We start from the raw sequence: 25329 nt of genomic DNA on the forward strand, positions 1-25329 counted from the left end.
AATTTTGCTTAGTTTTTCCTAATTTTAAGGATAGTTGTACTGAAGATGCTTGGTGAAATACTCCTGTGAATATCTTATCTCGGTCACTTAATTTTTAAAGTTTTATTTTTAGCTGAATGTAACTGGTTAGTCTTAAGAAAAAGATGTTGTGCTTGTCAGTGTTTAATTTTCATGTATTTTTTAATCTGGATTCTGAATGTGTTATATTAAGTTTTTTGCCTCTCAATTGGCTTCTCTTGTTTTCAGTTGTTTGAGCCAATTGATTTGAAATCTGTTATGTCTTATGTTCCTTTCCTTTTTCTTTTAAAATAACCTTTACTGCACTAAAGTATATACTTTCATATAAACTGATTATGACCCAACAGTTAATCTGTATCTGGAGTTACTAACTTGAAAAACTCTTAGATGAAAGGACATTTAGGAAGAAACAAGTCACCAATTCATTTCAATCTTTAGCAGTAGAAATAGTGAATTTAAATGGAAAATATTTAACCATTTCTCTGAAGATATTCCATTAATTATGCAAGAGCTTAAAGTAGATATAGTGCTTTTAAGACTGTCTTATTTATAAACAGTCACATGCAGCTAATGATTTGAACAATAACTCTTCCTTGTCAGTGCTTACATCTTCTTATCTCCAGAGCCATAAGCATAAATTTTGTTCATAATATATGGTACTGTAGGCTATGCTAAATGCACAATTACTTAGATAAAAATCTCTTTTAACCATACTGAATGGCTTCAGAAAGTCTTTGAGATCTTAAGACATACTAGACATGACATTTTTCTTGATCTCTTGAGGACTGTTAATCATCTGCAGAATCCAAGCTAAAGATGTTGCCCAGTTCTGTAACTATGTGAAGAATGTCATCTAGCCCCAAGCTCATAGAAACTTTAGCTCAGGTGAGGAGCCACAATTCTGAGTAGTTCAGGGTATATTTTCAAACATTTGCTAAGCATTCGGTCCTCACCAGCCACTGCAGTGGGTGCAAATGAGATGACACACCTGACTTGAAAGCCGGTATTTTGAAAGGTAATTCTATAAACATCAGAATTAAACAAGCATCTGTGACCTTTCATGAATTTGTCCCTTACAGTACTCCTCTGTTTTGAAAGACTGTTTCCTCTTGGTATTTCAGTGATGCAGCTAAGGCTCAAATTTGAATTCCTCTTTGGGAAATGTGATTTTCCTTCCCGTTTGTCAATTTGAACTAAAGTACATGTAAGCCTTTACACACTTCAATTTTGACAGTGATACGAACTCGTATATATGACATACTCAATTACTGCAGACCTCAGAATCAGTGATGCAAAGGTCAGAAGGTGTGGAGGTTTGGGGCTCTCCTTAAGAGCCAGCCCAAGACCAGTCTCCCTGATTCTCAGGTACTTTTTGCAGTTCTGGGTCCCCAGGCAGGAATCAGAGTTTTCTTTTTAATTTCCTAGTTGATTATAATTTGATTTCCTAATATATTATAGAACCCCAGTAAGAACCATTTCTCTCTCTTCTTGTTTGTCTCTTTTGTATATTGTCCCCTAATTTTCAATCTCTTATCCATGATTTTTAAAACAATTTTGTTAGAAAATTCTTAAGTAAAGCCTCACCTGTTTGCCTCATACTTGCTCTTAAAATTTTTATATATCTCTTGGGAAACTGGATGTTCATGGTAGAGAGAAATTTAGAAAAAAAGTTATTTTCTGTGTTTATAGAAACTAGTTTAGAAGTAACTGTGGCTTGAGATTCTTACTGTTTTCTTAAAGGTACCTGGTTTTATATATATGCACACACACATATTTATATAAGATAATCTCATGATTATTTTCGGAGAAGGCAATGGCAAGCCACTCCAGTACTCTTGCCTAGAAAATCCCATGGATAGAGGAGCCTGGTAGGCTGCAGTCCGTGGGGTCGCTAAGGGTCGGACACGACTGAGCGACTTCACTTTCACTTTTCACTTTCACACATTGGAGAAGGAAATGGCAACCCACTCCAGTGTCCTTGCCTGGAGAATCCCAGGGATAGGGCAGCCTGGTGGGCTTCCATCTATGGGGTCACACAGAGTCGGACACAACTGAAGTGACTTAGCAGCAGCAGCAGCATGATTATTTTAACCTGGTTAAAAACTGCATGTCTCTTACAGTGACAATGAAAATTTTGTGAAATAATGAAACCCTTAAATATAACACTTTGTATTTAAATAGACTCCTTATAGTTTATAGTTATAGATTTTTTCTTTTCAGAATATACATGCTCTCTTGGCATTTCTTACTGTAGATGGCAGTAGTACATAAGGTATCTTGATTGAAGGCAGAAAATTTTCAGACTGAGGTTCAGTTGCTGTATGACTTTCGTAGGCTGAGTATAAATGTTCATTTCCCTTATCAGATCAACTGAATCTTATTTTAATTTGGGGCTTCACAATTAAGGTTCAGTTTTATAAAGCATGTGTGACTTATCACCTATATGAACTAATTTTCCTATGTTCATTGGTTGGTCAAGTTCTGTTGACTTCTGTTTGGTTTTGTTTAAGGCTTACTGTCACTGTTCTGGTTTAAGAACCTACTACATCTCACAAGAACTTCTAATATATGGATCCAGTACAAGTCTAGCATCCTTCCTGTTTCTTTGTTCATGAAATGTTTGTTAAAGACTTGCTCGCTAAGAAGAAGGAACAGAGTATTGCTAATCACTCTCAGATCAGGAAAGAATAGCAGCTAACAGTCTGACATTGAGGAAGAAAAAAATGAACTGGAACATAACAACTTAGTCCAAAGTCATTCTCAATAAAGATAACCAGCTTTTCTCTGTGTCCTATTTCCCTTCCTCCTTTCTTCTTCTTCTTTTTGTTTTTTTCCTACAAAGCCCTTAAAATTAGGTAGAACTGAGCCTGTAGAGTCCTAAAGAAAAAAAACTCCATAGTTTTTTTCAGACTGCATGAGTAATGCAGTCTGTTTCAGGGTAAGTTGGAATACTTAGAATTGCTTTGTGGAGACTCCTATTCTAGGAATACGGTAGACCAGGGGATGATCAAATACTCAGAGTTTATTTCTCAAGCACTCATGCTCCGGGTCAGCATCACAGAGAACAGAATGTATGCAGTGATTGGTGAGAACTACACCCTTTATATTGTATTTTCTTACTGGATTTTATATAATCCTTTCTAGCATATCAATGAAGAAAGAAGCTACTTTTTTTCATCATTTTAAAAGCTGGGTCTTCTGTCTCAGTTCAGTAAATGTTTACTGATTCTTTCCTATGAGTGTCTCCTAGCACTGTGGTAGGCCCTGCAAACACCCTCTACCTTTAAGGATCCTGCATTGAGATGGAGGTGAGGAGAATGGTGGTATGGAAAATGTGGAAGGCTTGGAGGTACAATCGCCTTGTCTAGTGTTCCTTTTTTCTCATGAGGCACATTTCTGAATGCCTTGTTTAATAATCCTTGGCATATTGTGAGGATCAGAATTCCCCAGCTATCTGTCAGTATTTGTTGTGTTTTGTTTGACTATAGAATTAATTTATTAAAATAGTTTCCTAATCATTTGTATGTAGTAACATCTCCCCAGCCCCACTAATACTCCCATTCCCTGGAGCATGCCTTTATTTTATTTACTGTTTTGTGTGTGTATGTGTGAAAATAGGGTTTTAGTAAAGTCTTTAATCTTAGTTCTATTCATTCCCTTTCTGGAATCTGTCCGTAGGAAATAGAAATTAAAGCCAAGATAATTTTACAAAAAGGTTTATCACAGCATTATTTATAATTTTGAATATTTGTAAAAATCTAATAATAGGGCGTAATTAATCCACAGGACAATGTTTTATGGTCTTTAAAATGTGTTTGAAGAATATTTAATGATATGAGGAAATACTCTTAAAAAAAACAGATAAAACTGCATCTATATAAGAATCCAAATTGTGTAATGTCTTTTCATATGTTTTGGACTGTGAAAATCTAATTTGCTGTTATCCCAGTTCTAGTTAGTCAAGTTCAACTAAAATTAGTATTCGTAATCCTAAAGAAAGGGTTTCATTTTTCTGATTTTTAAAATGTCATCAGTCGCCAGCTTAATCCTTCCCGATTGCTGTTCACTTGCTGAAATCCACAGTGTACCTTGTATCAGTGTTGATACTCGTGCTTCAAGATCTTAGAATATGCAAGTGGGTCAAAGGTACTGCTTATATTTTAGATGGTTGATATGAAGTGCATTTTAGATAATAAGGTTTCCTCCTTATAAAATTATTTTCTGCCTGTAGGCTTGCCTTAACAACTAAGAATAGTTTTCCTTGTTTTGACTCTACAGATTATAAGCACACCACAGAGACTAACCAGTTCAGGAAGTGTTCTGATTGGGAGTCCATATACCCCTGCACCAGCAATGGTTACTCAGACACACATAGCAGAAGCTACTGGCTGGGTCCCAGGGTAAGAGTGGTACTGCACGTTACCATTTTTAAACCTTTTTTAAAAGTTCTGATCTTTTTTTGCTCACTGTCTTATCTTCTGTTCTTGTTTTATGGCTTTAAGAGCTAGTATGTTTCCTTTAAGGTCACCTATTTATTTCATTTTATGTCCTAGCTATAAAATGGGTATCTGGGATATAAAATGGGCATCTCGGATATAGCCTCTGGATCTTGGTTCCCTGACTAGGGACTGAACCCTTGTCCACTGCAATGGAAGCGTAGAGTCTTAACCACTGGACCACGAGGGAATTCCCTGGAACAACCATTTTAAACAGAAAAATAAAACAATAACTTATAACTGAAACTTTTTTCTTCGGCTCTGAAAGGAGACTGCCTTTTATGATTTGACTTTTAACCACTTTAGAGATGTAAAAACTGCATTTATATTGTTTTAACACACGTAAGAAAGAAGTTATGTATATGTGTGTGTGTGCTTAGAATTTCCTCTTGAAACTAGCATTTTTGTTTCATTTAAAACCAGAAAAAGAACTAGGAAAAAAAAGAGACCAAAATATATTAAAACTTTCTTTTATCTTGGTTCTTTTTAAACACTGGGCAGTTAAATCAGTGTCCCTTCTTCGTTACTCATTTGCCACTTTTAATATCAGATTTCTGCATGTTCCATCTTTACCTGTAAAATAACCTTATTCAACCTTTTTCGCCTCCTTATCATTTTAGCATCTCATCCCTCCATAAAAGGAAATAGTAAAATAAGTGACTGAAAATTTTATTTTGTCCCTTTAGAAATTATTTCCAACATGGCATACCACACTGGTGGTTCTGTCATTGACTTACAGTTGTGAGTTCTAATAAGCAAACAGTAAATCTTGGTTCAGTAAGAATCTCCTTGCTTCAAGGATATTAAATAAATGAATGAAATAACAATCCTGGCAGAGTGCTTTAAGTTATACACACACATTAGAGACAAAAGAGTTTTGTGTGTGTGTGTGCGCTTAGTCATGTCCAGTTCTTTGTGACCCTGTGGACTGTAGCCTGCCAGGCTCTTCTGTCCATGGAATTCTCTAGGCAAGAATACAGGAGTGGGTTGTCATTTGCTTCTCCAGGGATATTCCCTACCCATTGCATCTCTGCATTGGCAGGCAGATTCTTTACCCCCAGCACCACTTGAGACATCGCTTCATATGTATACATAATGTCTTTTCCATTATCAAGTAAGATGAAGTGACAGAATCACCTGTAATTCCATGGCCTTTCAGTTCAGTTCAGTCACTCAGTCGTATCCAACTCTGCAACCCCATGGACTGCAATACACCAGGCTTCCTTGTCCGTCACCAACTCCTGAAGCTTGCTCAAACTCATGTTCATCGAGTCAGTGATGCCATCCAGCCATCACATCCTCTGTCGTCCCCTTTTCCGCCTGCCTTCATTCTTTCCCAGCATCAGGGTCTTTTCCAGTGAGTCATCTCTTTGCATCAGGTGGTCTAAGTATTGGAGTTTCAGCTTCAGCATCAGTCCTTCCAATGAATATTCAGGACTGATTTCCTTCAGAATTGACCAGTTTTATCTCCTTGCAGTCCAAGGGACTCTCAAGAGTCTTTTCCAACACCATAGTTCAAAAGCATCAATTCTTCAGCACTCAGCTTTCTTTATAGTCCAACTTTCACATCCATACATAACTACTGGAAAAACCATAGCTTTGACAAGACGGACCTTGGTCAGCAAAGTAATGTCTCTGCTTTTTAATATGCTGTCTAGGTTGGTCATAACATTTCTCCCAAGGAGCAAGCATCTTTTAATTTCATGGCTGCAATCACCATCTGCAGTGATTTTGGAGCCCAAGAAAAGAAAGCCCATCACTGTTTCCATTGTTTTCCCATCTATTTGCCATGAAGTGATGGGACAAGATGCCTTGGTCTTCATTTTTTGAATGTTGAGTTTTAAGCCAGCTTTTTCACTCTCCTCTTTCACTTTCATCAAGAGGCTCTTTATTCTATCCTTAACAATATCATGTTAAGTCCATAATATCATGTTGAGTCCATAATAATAGCAATACCATGACCTTCATTCAGTCCTTAACAATATCCTCATATAGATCTGCAAGTTCAGTTCAGTTCAGTTGCTCAGTCGTGTCCAACTCTCTGCGACCCCATGAATCACAGCACACCAGGCCTCCCTGTCTATCACCAACTCCTGGAGTTCACTCAAACTCATGTCCACAGAGTCGGTGATGCCATCCAGCCATCTCATTCTCTGTCGTCCCCTTCTCCTCCCGCCCCCAACCTTTCCCAGCATCAGACTCTTGCAAGTTAGGTTGGAGTTTTTTGTACCGTTGGAAGAGAATTTAATGAAAGCCAAGTCTCTGCCAGTAGTGCTGGCCTGCTTTGGAGATGACCAGGGTTTGGCTGTTTTCAATAACTAGCTTTGCTTTATACTGCATGTAGTATGATTGTCTAATGTTTTTAAGAACCAGTCATCCCAGAGTGAATAAAACCTTTCTGTGCCTTCTCATTTATCATTGTTTCATTGGTTGACACACAAGTCAGACACACAAGTCGTGTCTGACTCTTTATGACTCCATGTACTCCATCGTTTGTCCATGGGATTCTCCAGGCAAGAATACTGGAGTGGGTTGCCATTTCCTTCTCTAGGGGATCTTCTTCACCCAGGGATCGAACCTGTGTCTCCTGCAGGAAAGCCCTTTTCATTTATAAATCTGCAGTATTTCTTCCTAGAGATTCGTTGAGCTCATTTCAAACCTATGACTGTTGTGATTTCTTGGGTCCAGTGGCAAAATTAAGTTCTAATTTTATGTACATATCTTTTGTAATTGTTAGTTTTGTGTTTGGATATATATTCAATGTGGAATTAGATAAGTTAAAATAAATTATTCATGAAGTAAAGTTCCTTATGCATTTTCATGTTTTTTTTTGTTGTTGTTGTTTCTTTTCAGTGATAGAAAACGGGCTAGAGAATTTATAGACTCTGATTTTTCAGAAAGGTGAGTAAAAGTTTTAAGTAATTTGTTCAAAAGATTCTACTGCATAGAGAGGTATTTAGCACCCAAACTCTTAAGTAATGAGATGTTTTTCTTCATATAACTTTTAGTTCGTTAAGTTTCAAATGTTATTTCATTCCACATTGAGTATTCTGCTTCACTTATCATTGCATAAATGTATTATGTTTATGTAGTTTCAAAAGATACTATTCTGTGGGTAGATTGGCTCTTGGCAGTATGCTATTTAGTGCACTCCCTCCTTTGTGGAGATGAAGTGTTCTGCTAAAGTGACTATTCTTGATTTCCTCAAAATATACAGACTTTAAAAACAAGTTTTATTGAACACATTTAAAGATGATAGTAAATCCTCACTTTTTTTTTTAACCTTCCAGTTCTATTGAGATATAATTAACATACAACCCTGTATAAGTTTAAGGTAATACAGCACAGTAATTTGATTTGTTAATACATACATCATGAAGCAGTTATCACAGTAAGTTTAGTGAACCATCTCATATAGATATAAAATAAAATAAATAAGTAAAAATTTTTCTTGTGACAAGAACTCTTAGGATTTACTCTCTTAACAACTTTCATGTATAACATACAGGGCTTCCCAGGTGGCGCAGTTGGTAAAGAACCCACCTGCCAATGCAGGAGACACACGGCATGAGGGTTTGATCCCTGGGACGGGAAGATCCCCTGGAGGAGGAAATGGCAACCCACTCCAATACTCTTGCCTGGAAAATCCTATGGATTGAAGAACCTGGTGGGCTACAGTCCATGGGATCACTCAGAGTTGGACACGGCTGAGTGCACAAGCACACACACACATATGAAATACAGTAGTGTTAATTTACCATATTGTACATTACATCTCCTTTCTTAAATAATACAAGAGTAGGGTAATCTTTCCTTAGACTGTTAGGATAATGATTCTCAGTTCTAGGTGTGCAGCAGAATCACCTATGGTCTGTTGAATAAACTATAATTGCTTAGTAAATCAGAAACTCCAGGACGGAAAACTTATCACTTTAGGATCATTATTTGAACTCAGTATTTCACCCAAGTCACTGTACTAAGTATCATATTAATGTCACATTATACTAAAATAAAACATAATCTCATAGGCTATTTAGATAAAACCTTGCCAGCAACACTTTCTAGATTGATTCTGAGTTTTTTTATTGCTTTTTTGCAATGATGTTTTACTCTCCTTTCTCCTGTTAGGTCATCTGCTTTCAACACAGTTTTCTGTCTTTTCGAGTTTCTAGTTGCTATCTCTGATTTGCTGTACACTGAGAAACTACTTGGCCAGATGTATTAGAATCCCATCTAAAATAAAAGTGAATGGGCCCCGAAGTGAAGACCTTGAGGCTATATTTAAAACTGTTTGTTTTCCTGCATGACACTAGTTTGCTTTAGTTCCTTGGTGACCTTTGTTGTTCTCAGATCTTAACTGTTTTGAACAGATAAAATCATATCTGAGAAGCTGCTGTATTACATAGAACTATATGGTGAGATGGTCTTTTCTGTCTAATGGGAATTCATTTTTCTAGCTCATACTGTTTCTTATTCATGTTTATCCTGGGAAAGGGCAGAAGTACAACTTTTTAACCATGTATTTGGCAGTGTTTAAGGCCTGAAAATGGAACTGTTCACTTGTTATGATTGACCTCACCTGAGTATGCAAATAATACAAAAAAGCCAGATTCTTTTTATTCTTCTTAAGAGAGAAAACTCTAAAGATAGCATATAGAAGTGCCAGACTAGGTTTGTCGGTATAGCCATTGACTTGACTTTGCTTTTCTGTATTTGCTGCATTGGCCTTTTTTCCTAGTGCTTTCTGTTACTCTCCTTTTTGTTCTTTAATATAACTTTTCTGTATTGAATCCCATCCACCTCCCTAACCAAACCACCAAAATGACTACATGCGGTTTTCTTCTTGTGTTATTGTTCTTACACATGTTCGTTTCCTCCAGATTAATGTGTTTTTCTATACCGCTGTAAAAAGTCTTGGGTTCCCTTTTCCTGAGCGCTAAGGTTCAAAAAGCCAGCTCTCAACCACAAACTAATCTTCACTTCTTCATTGTCTCTATAGTGATTAAATATAGTAAGTATTTTTGTTAGTGTTCCTCGGGGACATAGATTTGTGTATATAATACACATCCATACTCCCACATAGATACATACCATATAAGGTTTTTATCCTCATCTTAACCACTTGACAGTACAACTTGAAGTATGTTTTACACAGCTCTTCCTTTGCTGAGTTCCTTTGCAAGACCAAGTCACTTTCTGAAGAAATTTTGTTGGTGGATAAAGGATCCATTGAGGGATTCTCGTTAGTTTTTTCTTTGTGTTCTGATCCACTGAACTTCTTTGCAAAGAGGTTGTGAAAATTGCTTTGAAAGCCCCCTTTCTGGTCTCACCTGGAGTTTTGATCCTGAAAAATGATTGTTCCCTTTTGTCTTTCTTCCTTTGGACAGTCTGGTGGTGTCTGGCAAATGCATCTCTTCCAAATGGGAAGTGTCCTATTTGAGAGTTCCCTTGGGGGAAGAAAAGTCCTGGGTATTTGACAGGCAGCGGCAATAGCCTCCATGTGTTTTACTTTATTCCTGTCTTAAAGGAATAGGATTTAACACAGTGGTGGTTTTCTCTTCCTTTGTGCTCATGTACTCTTTATATGTATTTTATTCTGTTGGAATATAGTTAAAACTTTTATTTATAATAAACTAATATAATTTAAACTATAGTAAACTAATAATAAAAATCAATATAATTAATATCTGTACTGCTTCAGTGATGTTTATGAAGTTGTCTATTTATTCAACAAGTGTTTTGAGTATCTGCTCAGTGTTGGTAAGTTCTAGGCACGGATGAGAATAATAAGCAAGATAGATAAGTCTCTGCCCTTGAAGAGCTTATATTTGGGGAGGAGGTGCAATAAAGAAGTAAGATAACTAGATTGTGATAGGTGGTATGCAAAAAACTAAGAAGGATGATTTTTAGATAATTGGAAGGATGGTTGCTACCTTAGAAAGGCCTCTCTAAGGGATGATGTTTGAATACAAGGAAGACAGGCTAGTTCCTTGAGGAGCTTGGGATTCTAGGCACAGGGAATGCATTTCCTGTGCCTAGAATCCCAAGCTCCTAAGTGAGGAACCAGGTTGTAATACTCAGGGAAGCACAGTGGCTTGGAGATCATGAGCAAGTCAAAGAGAGATATGACATGAGGATGGAGAGGTAGATACAGGTCAGAGTATGAAAGGCCTCATAGGTCATGGTAGAGAATTTGGTTTTTATTCTAAACAGGATTTTAAGCAGGGAAGTAATGTGGTCTGATTTATACTGATTGCTGAAAGGGATCTGGACTCTAAGGAGATAAGAGCAAAAGTGGACAAATCAGAAGGCAGGAGGCAGTGACCTGACAGTGGAGATGGGGAAAAATGGGTAAATTTTTCAGTTTGGAAACAGAATTTATTGATGGATTGAATGAAGGAAAGAGAGAAATAAAGGATGACTTGATTTTTTGCAGTAAGAGCTAGGTGAATACTGGTGCCGTTAGCATTTACTGTAGTTAGGAATAGGTTTGGAGAGGAATTGAGTTTTGTTCTGGACACATGTAGTTTGAGAGGTTTTTCAGTTTTCTATGTGATGTATCAATATTATTTACAGATCTTCAGTCTTTCTCCACCTTGCATTATGTCATCCAGGCCTGGATTGGCCTCATCCAACCCAAGCTGAGGATATTATTGATACTAGGATACTATAGTATGCTCAGCTTGGATGAGACCAACCCAAGCCTGGATGACATAATGCAATGTGGAGAAAGAGTGAAGATCTGTAAATAGTAAACATTTCTTTCCCATTTCCCCTTTCCCTCACACAGCGGATATAAATACACAGGAAAATGGGATTTGGGTTGGATTTTTTCCCCTAAATTATGTTACTAAATTACTTTGCTGATTTAAATATTCTGGTTAACTTACTTTAATGAGAAAGCAATTTTTTATTGTATATTGAATATAATTTGTTGTCTAAATGGGATACATTTATTAGTTTACACCTGGAATATACTGTTATACTACAGATTTTAGTTTCATATTACTTTTGTAAATAAATATAAATTATTATGGCAAAATATAAAAAGACAGTGATTGTTGATTCTAGTTAAGTGCCTGGAAAGATAAACACTCTTGGAAACAGTTCTTTTAAATACTTCAAATGAAATGTGAATATGAAATTATGAAGACCTCAAAGAAAATAAAATATAACTTGCTTTTCAAACTATGCTAGATTGGTAATTTGATTTTTTTTTTTGGAGGCTAATAACTTTACAATATTATATTGGTTGGTTTTGCCATACATTGACATGAATCCGCCCCGGGTGTACATGTGTTCCCCTTCTTGAACCCCCCTCCCACCTCCCTCCTCGCCTTATCCTCCCTCTGGGTCATCCCCGTGCACCAGCCCTGAGCATCCTGTATCATGCTTCGAACCTGGACTGGTGATTCGTTTCACATATGATAATATACATGTTTCAATGCCATTCTCCCAAATCATCCCACCCTCACCCTCTCCCACAGAGTCCCAAAGACTGTTCTGTACACCTGTGTCTCTTTTGCTGTCTCATATACTGGGTAATTTGATTTTATTTGGCAAGGAATGCTTCCTACTGGTTCTTTTTTTTTTTTTAAGAGACTAATAGAGATGATAGTGTTTACAGCCTGTGACCAAATTTTCATGTTATTTGGAAAGAGGGTTTGGGTGGTTCAGAGAGCTCAGGTTTGAGAAAATGCTTTTTAAGATTTCGAGGTAATTCCCTGGTAGCCCAGCAGTCAGGGCTGTGTACTCTCACTGTCAAGGGCCCGGGCGTGATCTTGGTTGGGAAACTAAAATCTCAAAAGCTATACAGCTCTGCCAAAAATAAATAAATAAAATTGGCCCACTTAAAAAAAAATTTAGATAGGGAGCTTCTGGTTTGAGATGATGGATTGAATAGCCATTTTTAATCTCCAACTTGTAAGAGCCTGTTGAAATATTTTGTGTATTTAAAAAAAAAAGGAAATCTCTTAAATTGCCATAAAACATGATAGAGGTGTAGGGTTCTCCAAGGATTAGGAGATGAAGGCTGGTGTGATTATAAAGTGAAAGTGGACAAACCCATGTCCCAAAATACGCATGGGAGAAGTCAGATTGGGAGACGGAAGCTATTTTCACTTGCACTGACTTGGTGAGGTCCCAGGCCCAGAGTTGAGAGGTATAAAAAGTGAGAGTAAGTTGGTGGGAGAAGGACTGAGGGCAGTGAAATGACACTTATCCAAGGAGCACCAGTGGGACCTTCTCAACCCTCCAGATGGCCTGTATCTACCACCCCGTCTCTACACTTAGAAATTACATGTTGTGGCATAAATTATACTTCCTTCCTTTTTATTGCCTTCCTTCCTTTATATGTACAATATAACATTGTATGGATATATCACATTTTTCCTGTATTTGTCCATTAATGATGGACATTTGAGTTGTTTCTCCATTTTGACTTCCCTTGTGGCTCAGACGGTAAAAGCATCTGCCTACAATGCAGGAGACCCAGATTCGATCCTTGGGTCGGGAAGATCCCCTGGAGATGGAAATGGCAACCCACCCCAGTACTCTTGCCTAGAAAATCCCATAGATGGAGGAGCCTGGTAGGCTACAGTCCATGGGGTCTCAAAGAGTCGGACGCAACTGAGTGACTTCACTTTCACTTTCTATTTTGGCTGTTATAAATGCTACTGTGAACACTTGTGAACAAATCAGTTCTCATTTCTCTTGGATATATACCTAGGAATAAAATTACCTATGGCAATTCTTTCTTTAGCTTTAACTGTCAGTTACTGTTTTCTAGAGTGGCTATACCATTTTACATTCCCACCAACAAAGGTTATAATGTCTCCAGCTCCTTACCAACATTTCTTATCCATCTCTTTTTATTTTAGCCATCCTTGTGAATGTGAAGTGTATCTAATTTTGGTTTTAATTTGCAGTTCATAGTGGTTGATGATGTTAAGCATTTTTTCAAGTGTTTATTGGCTGTTTGTGTATCTTTTTATTTTCCTAGTGCAAACATTTTATGAATAATTCCTGGCAGTTTCTAACCACTGGAGTATATTGCACAATAAACCACATCACATTTTCCAGGAAGAAAAAAAAACACTGAATTTGAATAGTAGTGACAGTCACCCACTGAATTAGGACAGTTAAAATTTGCTTAAAATAGGAAGGGACAGCACACTTTCACTCAGTTAAGAGAAATATTTTTAGAGTCTGGAGGTCTCTTTTGGGTTTTTGTTTTTTAAAATCATGCCATGAATTCATAGGGAGTGGATTCTGGCAGCTCCGGCTCTCTCCCTTTGGTTCTCATAGAGTGTGCCTTTCTGGGTGGAGCAGGCTGGTGCGTCAGTTGATCCCAAGTACCTTTTTTGACTTTTTTCTTTTTCTCATCATTTTCCTTCACATGTTTCTGGAAATTCTCTCCGCTTTTGGAGTGCTTAATTTGCTCCATGTGTACCGTCATTCTTTGGGCAGGCTTCTTGCCCTTAACTTGTTAGTTTGTTTACAACAATGGCAACAGCCTGCTGGATGGCATGGTAGACTCTTCTTCCAGTGTTGCTGTGGTAGCATTTGGGGGAATTGCTTTGTGAACAGTGCCCATTCCTTTGATGTCTACAATGTCATGTTTCTTGTAGAGTCTCATGTTTGCGGCCAAAGGAACAGCTCCATGTTTTCTAAAAAGTCTAGAGAACATAGACCAGGTGCCTTTCGTCTTTCCTTTTATGTTGGTCATTTCGGCAAATTGCTAGAAGGTGGTATTCCAGCTTAAAGGAGGGCTAAATATCTTCTTTGAAGAACTCTATTGAGATCTCTTGGTTTGTTGGTGGTGGTGGTGCTGGTTTTGTTATCGAGTCATAAGAATTCTTTATGGGCTATAGATACAAGACCGTTGTCGGATACATGGTTTGCAAAAAAGTTCCCTGATCTCTGGATTGATTTTTCACCTACAGGAAGCACAGAACTTTAAAAATTTGACTGTGTTTATCTTGTTTATATTTTCTTGTGGTATTTACGTTTTTGGTATCATATCTTACTTTAAGAATTGCCAAATCCCAAGATCACAAAGACTTAACACCAATATTTTTAACAGTTTTATGGGTTTTACTCTTACATTTAGATCTTTGCCTCATTCTGAGTTAATTTTTGTAGCATGTGACATTTTAAAGTTTAATAGTTTAATATAACCCCAAAGCATATAGAAGATCTGTTTTAATGTAGACATTTATTTTTATAACATTTTTTCAACCATTTAAATTTCTGAAATAAGCCTAACCCTCATTTTGTGATGGGGAATCATTCCTGAACTATTTTTGTCAAGAAAAGGCACATCTTCTCTGAATGTGGTAGCAGTAATAGTAAGCCAAATGTGACAATGAAACTAATTTAAAGAATGAAAAAGAAGGTTTGTTTTGCTCAGAAGCATGATCCCTTGTATACTGAGTTTGGTTTCTTTTGGAAATAATTAATTACAAAATGCTGAAACCTCAGCATCTTATTATATAGAAAGCCATCAACCCTTAAACATGAAAGACAACCAAACATAAATTCAAAACCAAAACAACAAAAAACCACTGAGAAAATAAATTAATAAATTCAAAACATACAAACAAAAAAACACTGAGAAAATACAGTACTGTGCATCTGTCACCACTACCCATCTCCAGAACTTTTCCACCATCCCCTACTAGAAATCCATACCTATTAAGCAACATCTCATCACTCTCTCCTCTTGCAGTCTCTGGTAACCATAGTTTTACTTTCTCTTTCCATAAATTTGACAATTCTAGGTAGCTCATATAAAAGAAATCATAGGATATTTACCGTTTGTGTCTGGCTTATTTCACTTACCATATCTTCAGAGTTTATTCATATTGTAACATCTGTCAGAATTTCGTTTTTCTAAAAGCTGAATAGTATCTATTCTGTGCATATACCACATTTTCTGTTTATTCATTCATCTGTTGGACATCATTCAAATGAAGGACATTTAGGTTTTCACCATTTGACTATTGTGAATGTTGCTGGTTTGAGTATGGGTGTACAAGCATCTGTTTGAGTCCCCTACTTGAAATTTCTTTGGATATACACCCTGAAGGGGAATTGCTGGATCATATGGTAATTATATGCTTCGTTTTTGTGGAACCACCGTAGTATTTTCTGTAGTGACTGCATCACTTTACATTCCCACCAGTGGTTCATGAAGGGTCCAATTTTTCCATGTCCTCCCAATATTGGCAGGGGTTTTTTTTGTTTGTTTGTTTTGTTTAATTAAAGTGATCCTAATGTGTGTGAATGATATCTGATTGTGGTTTTGTTCTGCATTTCCCTAATGATTAGTGATATTGAACATCTTTTCATGTACTTATTGGCCATTTGTATATCTTCTTGGAAGAAATGTCTACTCAGGTCTTGTGTCCATTTTGAGTTGTTTTTTGTTGTTGTTGTTAAGTTCTTCATCTAGCCTTTAACTTGTAAAATTCTTTTACTGGAGGTATTGTACACTTAACTTCAAAAAAAGTGGTTTACAGATTTGGTTGTAGGACCAGGTCCCAAATTCTGTTGAATTTGATGTAAACGTTGATTGGTTTAGGCATGATGATCCACCAGCCTTCCAAAGATGAGGCTTCATTTCTTGATTCAGCCACTGTTGAGTTGTATCCTTTGGTTTTGTATTGCTTATGAAACTTCATTTAGTATGATAATCTGTAGGGCCATCCATGTTCCTGCAGATGTCATCATTTCATTCTTTTTTATGTCTAGTTATATTCTGTGAGAGATTATGAGAGCCTGAAATAGGGTCATGGGAAGAGAGAGAAGAGGTTGAATTCAAGAGCTCTTTAAGATAAGACTTAGATTACATTTGATAGAATTTGATTAGATAGAAAGGAGGATTAGGATGAATCTCTTGTTTCTGTTTCAGGCAGTTGGATGAATGCTATCACTGTCTAAATGAGAACTGCAATAGGATCAGAAATTATGTGTTGGCATGTTGAGTTCCCTGTTGTATTTTTAATATGTTACTATGATGCATAAGGACCCTTACCTCGGATCACATTGATATTTCCAGTTCAGATCTTATTAAACTTCTTCTCTATTATATCTCAATCTTCTTTTTTCCATATCAAGAATCCTGATCTTTAAGGACATTGAGGATGAAAAGGACAATAGAATTAGTGTATATGGTAATTACTCATTGACTTTATCCCATATTACATGCTTAATAGTCCCAAATAATAATAATAATGTAACCTAATGTGATTGCCGAAGAATTGATGCTTTTGAACTGTGGTGCTGGAGAAGACTCTTGAGAGTCCCTTGGACTGCAAGGAGATCCAACCAGTCCATTCTAAAGGACATCAATCCTGGGTGTTCATTGGAAGGACTGATGCTAAAGCTGAAACTCCAACACTTTGGCCACCTCATGCAACGAGTTGACTCACCGGAAAAGACTCTGGTGCTGGGAGGGATTGGGGGCAGGAGGAGACAGGGACGACAGAGAATGAGATGGCTGGATGGCATCACCGACACGACAGACATGCGTTTGAGTGAACTCCGGGAGTTGGTGATGGACAGGGAGGCCTGGCGTGCTGTGGTTCATGGGGTCGCAAAGAGTCGGTCACAACTGAGCGACTGAACTGAACTGAACTGAATGTGATTGTGCATACTAAGTTGCTTCAGTCGTGTCCGACTCTGCAACGGTATGGACAGTGGCATGCCAGGCTCCTCTGTCCATGAGGTTCTCCAGGCAAGAGTCCTGGCGTGGGTTGCCGTGTTCTCCTCCAAGGTATCTTCCTGATTCTCAGGGTATCTTCCTGACCAGGGTTTGAACCCTCATTTCTTAAGTTTCCTGCACTGGCAGACAGGTTCTTTACCAGCATCACCTGTGAAGCACTGAAAACATTAAAAAATTTTCTGTATATGTACTCTCCATTCTTTTCTCTTTTTTCTAATAATCATAGTTAATAGTCCTGCAGTGTTGAAGCATACACCTATTTATACGCTATACTATATGCTTCTTAGCTCTCACTTAATCTTAACATCTATAGTTAACTATACATAAATTTCTCACAAGGCCTTTATGTCAGTGTTTCTCTAATCATTTGGACTGTCTGAGTCAGTTTCGCTGAATATAAAAATTCTTGGCTCATACTTTGTTTCAGTTTCTTAAACGTCTTAATTTTCTTCTAGTCTAACAGCTTACTCTTGGAAAATCTGATACTCTCTTTTTTTTTTTTTTGCTAAATGTCTAAATAATTTATTTTCTTTGAAATCCAGCAATTTTACTAGAATATTTTGGTCTTTGTCATTCTGGGTTGATATAGTCTCTTTTCTTCATTTCATAAACATTGTCTTGACTTAACAGCACTTAGTATTTATTCTGTTTCTTTGCCTTGATTTTCTTCTTCAGAAACTCTTATTGTCCATATATTCTTTGCCTGCTGCTGCTGCTAAGTCACTTCAGTCGTGTCCGACTCTGTGTGACCCCATAGACGGAAGCCCACCAGGCTCCCCTGTCCCTGGGATTCTCCAGGCAAGAACACTGGAGTGGGTTGCCATTTCCTTCTCCAATGTGTGAAAGTGGAAAGTGAAAGTGAAGTCGCTCAGTCGTGTCTGACCCTTAGCGACCCCACGGACTGCACCCTACCAGGCTCCTCCATCCATGGGATTTTCTAGGCAAGAGTACTGGAGTGGCTCGCCATTGCCTTCTCCATATTCTTTGCCTACCTTCAGTGTTTTTCATTTGCTCTTGAATATCAATTGTGGGAGTCACATGGGCTAGATTGTTGCGACCTCCTCAGTCTTTATTTCAGCCTCCTGCACTCAGCTGGGATTGAAGAGGGCAAAACTTCTCATTTCAACTGCTGCTCTCAAATTGACCTGTTCTTTCTAGCAAATTCTTGTTAGTTCCATTAAATGCCACTCCGTTGAGTATTTATTTTTCTACCAACACAGACACTACTGTGTAAGCCTTTGGCCCAAGTTGGTAATCTGGGGTTGGTTGAAGATACCTTGTCAGCTAGTTTTGTTGTAACCGTTGTCAAGGGGTTCAGGCTTTGCTATTCACTTGCTCTGATTTTGTGTGGGGATTTGGAGAGTTTGAGAACTATGCTGCTGTTGCTGTCTTTCCACACTTTCCTTTAACTGGGTGTGTGTGTGTGTGTGTTTACAGTCTATATGAATCAGAATTTAAATAAATTGTTAAGTCTTTTATAATCTGTAGATTTTCCCTCTGTATTTTTCTCACTTTTTCCCTTCCAAATTATTAGTTGAAGAAACCACATTATATGTCCTGAAGAAAAATTCTAAAGATTTTGCTTATCACATCTCTTTTTTTAAATTGATTGATTGATTTTTGGCTGCTGCTGGGCTTCAATAGTTGCAGCAAGGCACACGGGGCCAGCCACTCTGAGGCATGTGGGATCTTCCCTTACCAGAGATAGAACCCACGTCCCCTGCATTGGCAGGCAGACCTCAAGCCCTGGACCACCAGGGAAGTCCCATAGCATCTCTTTAGTATAGTTTAACATGTTCTTCTGTCTTCAGTGTTTCCTTTAAACTGGTAGGTGGATCTTATGTCTTGATCATATTCAGGTTCCATGATAGATTGTACACTTGAAAAACAAACAACTGAATGGGCCAGGTCAAGGAAAGCAAATAATACAGGATCAGAAGCACTGAAGTGAGAAACTCCAGTTGCAAAGTTGACATTGAAAAACAGGCAAATCCATAGAAACAGAAAGTAAAACAGTGGTTGCCAAGGGCTTGAGGACAGGGGGATGGGGAGTGACTGCTCATGGGGACACAATTTCTTTTTAAGGTGGAGAAATTAGGTTGTGGTGATGGTTGGGTAACTCTTGAACAAAACCACTGAATTTTATACTTGAAAAGATGAAGTTTATGGTGTGTGAATTGTATTTCAATAAAGCTGTTACCTTGAAAAAGGAAGTTAACATTTGAAAAGGAAGAGAGGGTTGCCTAATCTCTGGGACTGATAAGAACTGGGTGCAGGTGCTGATAGGTTTATAAGTGGCCTCTCCCATTGGCTGTAGACTTAGGTATTGTTCTACTGTCTACTGAATATACCCATTTGGATATTCTATAGGCATGTCAAACTCAACCTCATCGCTGCCCAATAGAATGTAATACAAGCCACATGTGAGTTTTAATTTTCTAGCATTCAGTTTGAAAAGTAAACTGGAATATGTGAGGCTGATGTTACATCTTTTATTTAATCTAGTATATCTAAAGGGTAATTAATATAAAAATTATACCTTCATCTCTCATGTAGGTCTTCGAAATTAATAGCATACTTGATTGAGGCTTGTCCCATTTCAGGTGTTTGATAGCCACAAGTAGAATATTCCCAGAGTATTAGACAATGCAAGTGAAAAGGCTTAAAATGAAATTCATGAATTTGTTCCAAATTCCTCAATCTCAGTAATGACCCCTCCTTTTAAGAATTATTGTCCTGTTTCCCCCTTCCTTACCATCCACAGCAGTCAGTCACTTAGTTCTGCTAATTTTTATCTTTAACATTTTTGCAAATCCAGTCCTTCTCTCCAGTCCTACCAGTTGCTCGAATTCCAGGACTCAGCATTGCTTGCTTGGACTATTACAGTAACCTGTCAGCGGGTCTTCCTGTTTCTGCTTCTGCTCTCCATAAATTACTCTGCAGCCAGAATCTCTACCTCACTGAAAATTCCACCATGCCGCTCCACCCCTCAGTACCATTGAGTGGTATAACAGTATTTCAGTAGTAGTCTGTGACCCACAGTGAATACACAGAGAGGATTCTTTGGGAATGCAGGGAAAGAAAGTAGATATCTTCCCTTACTCTTTTGAAAAGTACATTTAGCATCTATTTCTTAGTGGATATAACACAGTAGAACATGTAAATAACTTATGAATGAATGTAATTATACTGATGGAATATGATGAAGTCTAGGTTCCTCTGCACTGCAGACTCCCCATTTCCCCTTTCCCTCCAGCCTCTGCTTTTGAAAGCTTGACTATTTCAGATATTTGGTATAAGTGGACTCATGCAACATTTGTCCTTCAGTGACTGGTTTCTTTCAGTTATCATGGTGTCCTCCAGGTTCATCCACGTTGTCATGTATGGCTGAATTTTTTTTTTAAGGCTGAATAATATTTTGTTGTATATATATAAATATGTCTACGTGTCTATGTGAATATTTAGGTATACACATATTACATTTTCTTTATCCATTCATCCATCTATAGATATTTGAGTTTTCCTTGTCTTGGTTAGTATGAATAAAGCTGTAGTGAACAGGACAGACACCTCTTTGATATCCTGATTTCATTTCTTTTGGATATACCCAGAAATGAGATGACTGGATTATATGGTAGTTCCATTTTTAATTTTTTGAGGAACCTCCATATTTTTTTCCATAGCAGTTACACCATGTTACGTTGCCACCAACCGTGTACAACGGTTCTAATTTCTGTATACCCTCACCAACACTTGTAATCCTTTTTTAAAAGTAAATAGACATCCTAACAGGTGTGGGGATAATGTGATTGTGGCTTTGATTTGTATTTCTCGTAGTGATGTTGAACGCCATTTCATATAACTGCTCGTCATTTGTATGTTTTCTTTGAAGAAATGTCTATTCATGTCCTTTGCCTGTTTTTTGTGTTACATGTTTTACTACTGAGTTGTAGGAGTTTCTTAGATATTTCAGATGTTAACCGCGTGTCACATAAAGGGTTTGCAAATATTTTCTTCCTTTCCATAGATTGCCTTTTCTTTCTGTGGATTGTTTTCATTGATTCTTACTCCAGGAATCTTCCTCCTTTAGGTTAGAATAGATACCCCTCTTACCAATTCCCATAAAACACTGTGAATAACTCTGACTTGGCACTTATTATCGTGTAATTATCTGTCATTATGTATTAGTTTTGCCTCTCTTCTAGCCTTAGGACTTGTGGAGGGAAAGGATTTTGCATCAGTTACTGTTTTTGTACTTCTCGCCCCTAATACATACAGTTCCTAGCATATAACTGGTACTCAAATATTAGTAGAACTAAACTGGCCTCTGAAATTTTAATGATTGAATTATCAAAGGTTCAGTTCAGTTCCTTTCAGTCACTCAGTCGTGTCCAACTCTTTGTGACCCCATGAATCACAGCACGCCAGGCCTCCCTGTCCATCACCAACTCCCGGAGTTCACTCAGACTCATGTCCATCGAGTCGGTGATGCCATCCAGCCATCTCATTCTCTGTCATCCCCTTCTCCTCCCGCCCCCAATCCTTCCCAGCATCAGAGTCTTTTCCAGAGAGTCAGCTCTTTACATCAGGTGGCCAAAGTATTCGAGCTTCAGCTTTAGCATCAGTCCTTCCAATGAACACCCAGGACTGATCTCCTTTAGAATGGACTGGTTGGATCTCCTTGCAGTATAAGGGACTCTCAAGAGTCTTCTCCAGCACCACAGTTCAAAAGCATCAATTCTTCGGCGATCAGCCTTCTTCACAGTCCAGCTCTCTAGGCCTAGGCATTAACCTAACTTAGGATAACTGAAGATGTAGGTCTATTACTAACACCAATGACTTCTTTTTAAAAAAAGTTATTTTAATTGGAGGCTAATTACTTTACAGTATTGTAGTGATTTTGGCCATACATTGACATGAATCAGCCATGGGTGTGCATGTGTCCCCTTCCTGAACCCCCCTCCCACCTCCCTCCCCATCCAACACCAATGACTTCTGATTGAAAATTGAGTAGAGAACTCTAGAATAGTGGTACTTTTAATTTTAGGTGGGGAAAATAAGCTACAGCATATGTAGAATGCAAAAAGATAAGTGTTAGGAATATAAACTCTACATGGACAGAGTTTTTGTCTGCTGGTTTCACAAGTCTTCTCCCAATGTGTAGAATAGCATCTGACACTTAATAGTAACTGGTCAGTAAACATTTTGGCAACAAATGAGTGAGCATAAAAAGGCAGTCTTGATGCACACTTTATTAGGCTTTTAAGGTAAAAATTAAGTTTAAAACATTTCCTTATCTCTATCACTTCATGGGAAATAGATGGAAAAACAGTGGAAACAGTGTCAGACTTTATTTTTTGGGGCTCCCAAATTACTGCAGATGCTGATTGCAGCCATGAAATTAAAAGACGCTTACTCCTTGGAAGGAAAGTTATGACCAACCTTGATAATATATTAAAAAGCAGAGACATTACTTTGCCAACCAAGGTCCGTCTAGTCAAGGTTATGGTTTTTCCCGTGGTCATGTATGGATGTGAGAGTTGGACTGGGAAGAAAGCTGATCGCCGAAGAATTGATGCTTTTGAACTGTGGTGCTGGAGAAGACACTTGAGAGTCCCTTGGACTGCAAGGAGATCCAACCAGTCCATTCTAAGGGAGATCAATCCTGGGTGTTCATTGGAAGGACTGATGCTAAAGCTGAAACTGCAATACTTTGGCCACCTCATGCGACGAGTTGACTCACTGGAAAAGACTCTGATGCTGGGAAAGGTTCGGGGCGGGAGGAGAAGGGGACGACAAAGAATGAGATGGCTTGATGGCATCACCAACTCTGTGGACATGAGTTTGAGTGAACTCCGGGAGTTGGTGATGGACAGGGAGGCCTGGCGTGCTGTGATTCATGGGGTCGCGGAGAGTCGGACACGACTGAGCGACTGAACTGAATTCAATGTAAAATCGAGCACTGGGAACAGAAAATCAAATTCCTATCTTCTCACATTAGTTATAGTTTTATAAAGGAAGTCTCTAATAAGTATAATGGAGTATAATTTTATTTTCTCTTTTAGCAAACGAAGCAAAAAAGGAGATAAAAATGGAAAAGGCTTGAGACATTTTTCAATGAAAGTGTGTGAGAAAGTTCAGCGGAAAGGTACAACGTCATATAATGAAGTAGCTGATGAACTGGTGTCCGAGTTCACCAATTCAAATAACCATCTGGCGGCTGACTCGGTAAGTAGATCATACCTTGATGTTGACTGTGAAAGTGATGCAGCAGTGGTACCTCTCTGGATTGTCTGTCAAATTGAGGACTCAGACAAGCTAGGGAATCCTCAGTTTTTCCTTTATCTGAGGGTTTCATATTATCTACTGGGGAATTCTGTTGTTTTGATTCTTTTGTTGTTTTGTTTTAAAAGGGATTCTTATTTAAACATAAAGGTGGACAAGTATTTTTAAAATATCTTTGGGCTTATTGAAGAAACATACTTTTTAAAAAGTATACTTTTTATTTTTGAATGACTTTAGATACATCTGAATCTTTCAGTGTTTTAAGTCAGTAAGAAAATTTTATCTTATTTTTAATTGAAAAAATACTACATGAGCATGTTTATAGAAGTTCAGTTGTACCAAAGGTTGTATAATAAAAATTTTTTCTCTTCTACCACATACTCTAATCTGACTCCGCAAGACACTGTTCACTATTACCAGATTCTTGAGTATCATTCCAGAAATTCTTTTTGCACCTATATAATAAAATGTGTTATTTTAAACATAAATATGGTTGTGCTTTGCATGCTTCATTCTTAATTTTATTTTCTTAGTAATATATCTAGAGCCTCATTTTTAGCACATAAAAATCATTCTCATTTTTTTTTTAATGGAGATAAATTTACATGCAAGGAGGGAAATGTACACGTCTTAAGTGTACAATTAAACTGTTAAAATACTTTTTTATTTATTGTGGCTAGTTTACATAAAATAAGATGTATTCAAGTATAAAATTCAGTGAGTTTTGACATTTGTATGCACCTGTGAAGCCATCACCATGATCAGGACACAAAATGTTTCCATCATTCGCAAAGCCTCTTCTTGCCTTTTGTAATCCATCCCTCCCTTGCCCTCTAGCCCCAGGCAGCTGCTGATATACTTTTTATAAGTCAGTTTCCAGAACAACATTAAATAATGGTAGTAACTCTAGTCATATTGAATCTTCACTTCTTAACATTAGTGGAAATATTTATAGTTTTGCAGGGTTAATTGTGATAAAGGTTTTAAGATGATAGTAACCATAACTTGATTTTTTTCTTAATGAACATTTTTTTTTTCTTAATTAAAAAAAAATCAGAAATGGAGTTGAATGTAATCAATTCTGTAAAGAAGATAGCTTCCTGACATTTTAGGATTGTTATAGTGGTATTCATGAATGAAACTGGTGGGGTTATTTGCTTTTGTTTTTATAATCTTTGGAATTTTTTTAAATAACTTTTTTTCCTTTATTCTGCAGTTCAGTAGCTCAGATGGTAAAGAATCTGCCTGCAATGCAGGAGACTCAGATTCGATCCCTGGAGAAGGAACTGGCAACCCACTCCAGTATTCTTGCCTGGAGAATTACATAAACAGAGGAGCCTAGTGGGCTACAGTCCATGGGGTCCCAAAGAATTGGACATAACTGACCAACTGACACCTTACATTCACATATGATATTCCCAAACATGGTTTTTTTTTCTGACTGTTATTCTTTCAGTGTCTATGTTACACAGATATTTCTCCCAATGGCATATTTTGACCCTTATCCAGCGGGTACACATAGGCCCTTCTAGATGCTGGCTCTCCAGCATTGGGACCTTGGTGCTCCCTTCTGACCGCACCCTTGTCTTTCTGTGCTGGGAATCTGCCTCCTTGGTCCTTGAGGTGTCCTTAGGCCAGGAATGTCAAACATGTTATGTGTCAACCCTGAGTAAATACAGGAGCTACTTGGACCTTAGGGTAGAGGATAAAGAGGCAAACTGTGCCTGGGTTCTGTTACAGAGTGTTGTGCTTGATAGTGATGTCTGCCATGGCAGCACCCACTAGACACATGTCTGGAATGAA

General features: G+C 37.7%; 1 protein-coding gene across 14 annotated transcripts in view; it reads left to right on the plus strand.

Moving 5' to 3' along the window:
- The window catches only part of TFDP2 (transcription factor Dp-2), a 194476-nt gene that overhangs the window by 136348 nt on the left and 32799 nt on the right, over positions 1-25329 (plus strand). For 13 of the 14 annotated variants that reach the window (XM_055412504.2, XM_055412519.2, XM_055412470.2 and 10 more), the window contains 3 exons: positions 4297-4418; positions 7368-7415; positions 23307-23469. In XM_055412504.2, the coding sequence (XP_055268479.1) occupies positions 4297-4418; positions 7368-7415; positions 23307-23469 (333 nt within the window). Of the gene's footprint in view, positions 1-3162; positions 3327-4296; positions 4419-7367; positions 7416-23306; positions 23470-25329 lie in introns of all 14 variants that reach the window. The other variant, XM_055412554.2, reaches the window with a different exon arrangement.

Source organism: Moschus berezovskii, chromosome 1 (genome assembly GCF_049115385.1).
Source record: "Moschus berezovskii isolate FMDL1 chromosome 1, NW_MosBer_1.0, whole genome shotgun sequence".
In the NCBI taxonomy this organism is placed as follows: Eukaryota; Metazoa; Chordata; class Mammalia; order Artiodactyla; family Moschidae; genus Moschus; species Moschus berezovskii.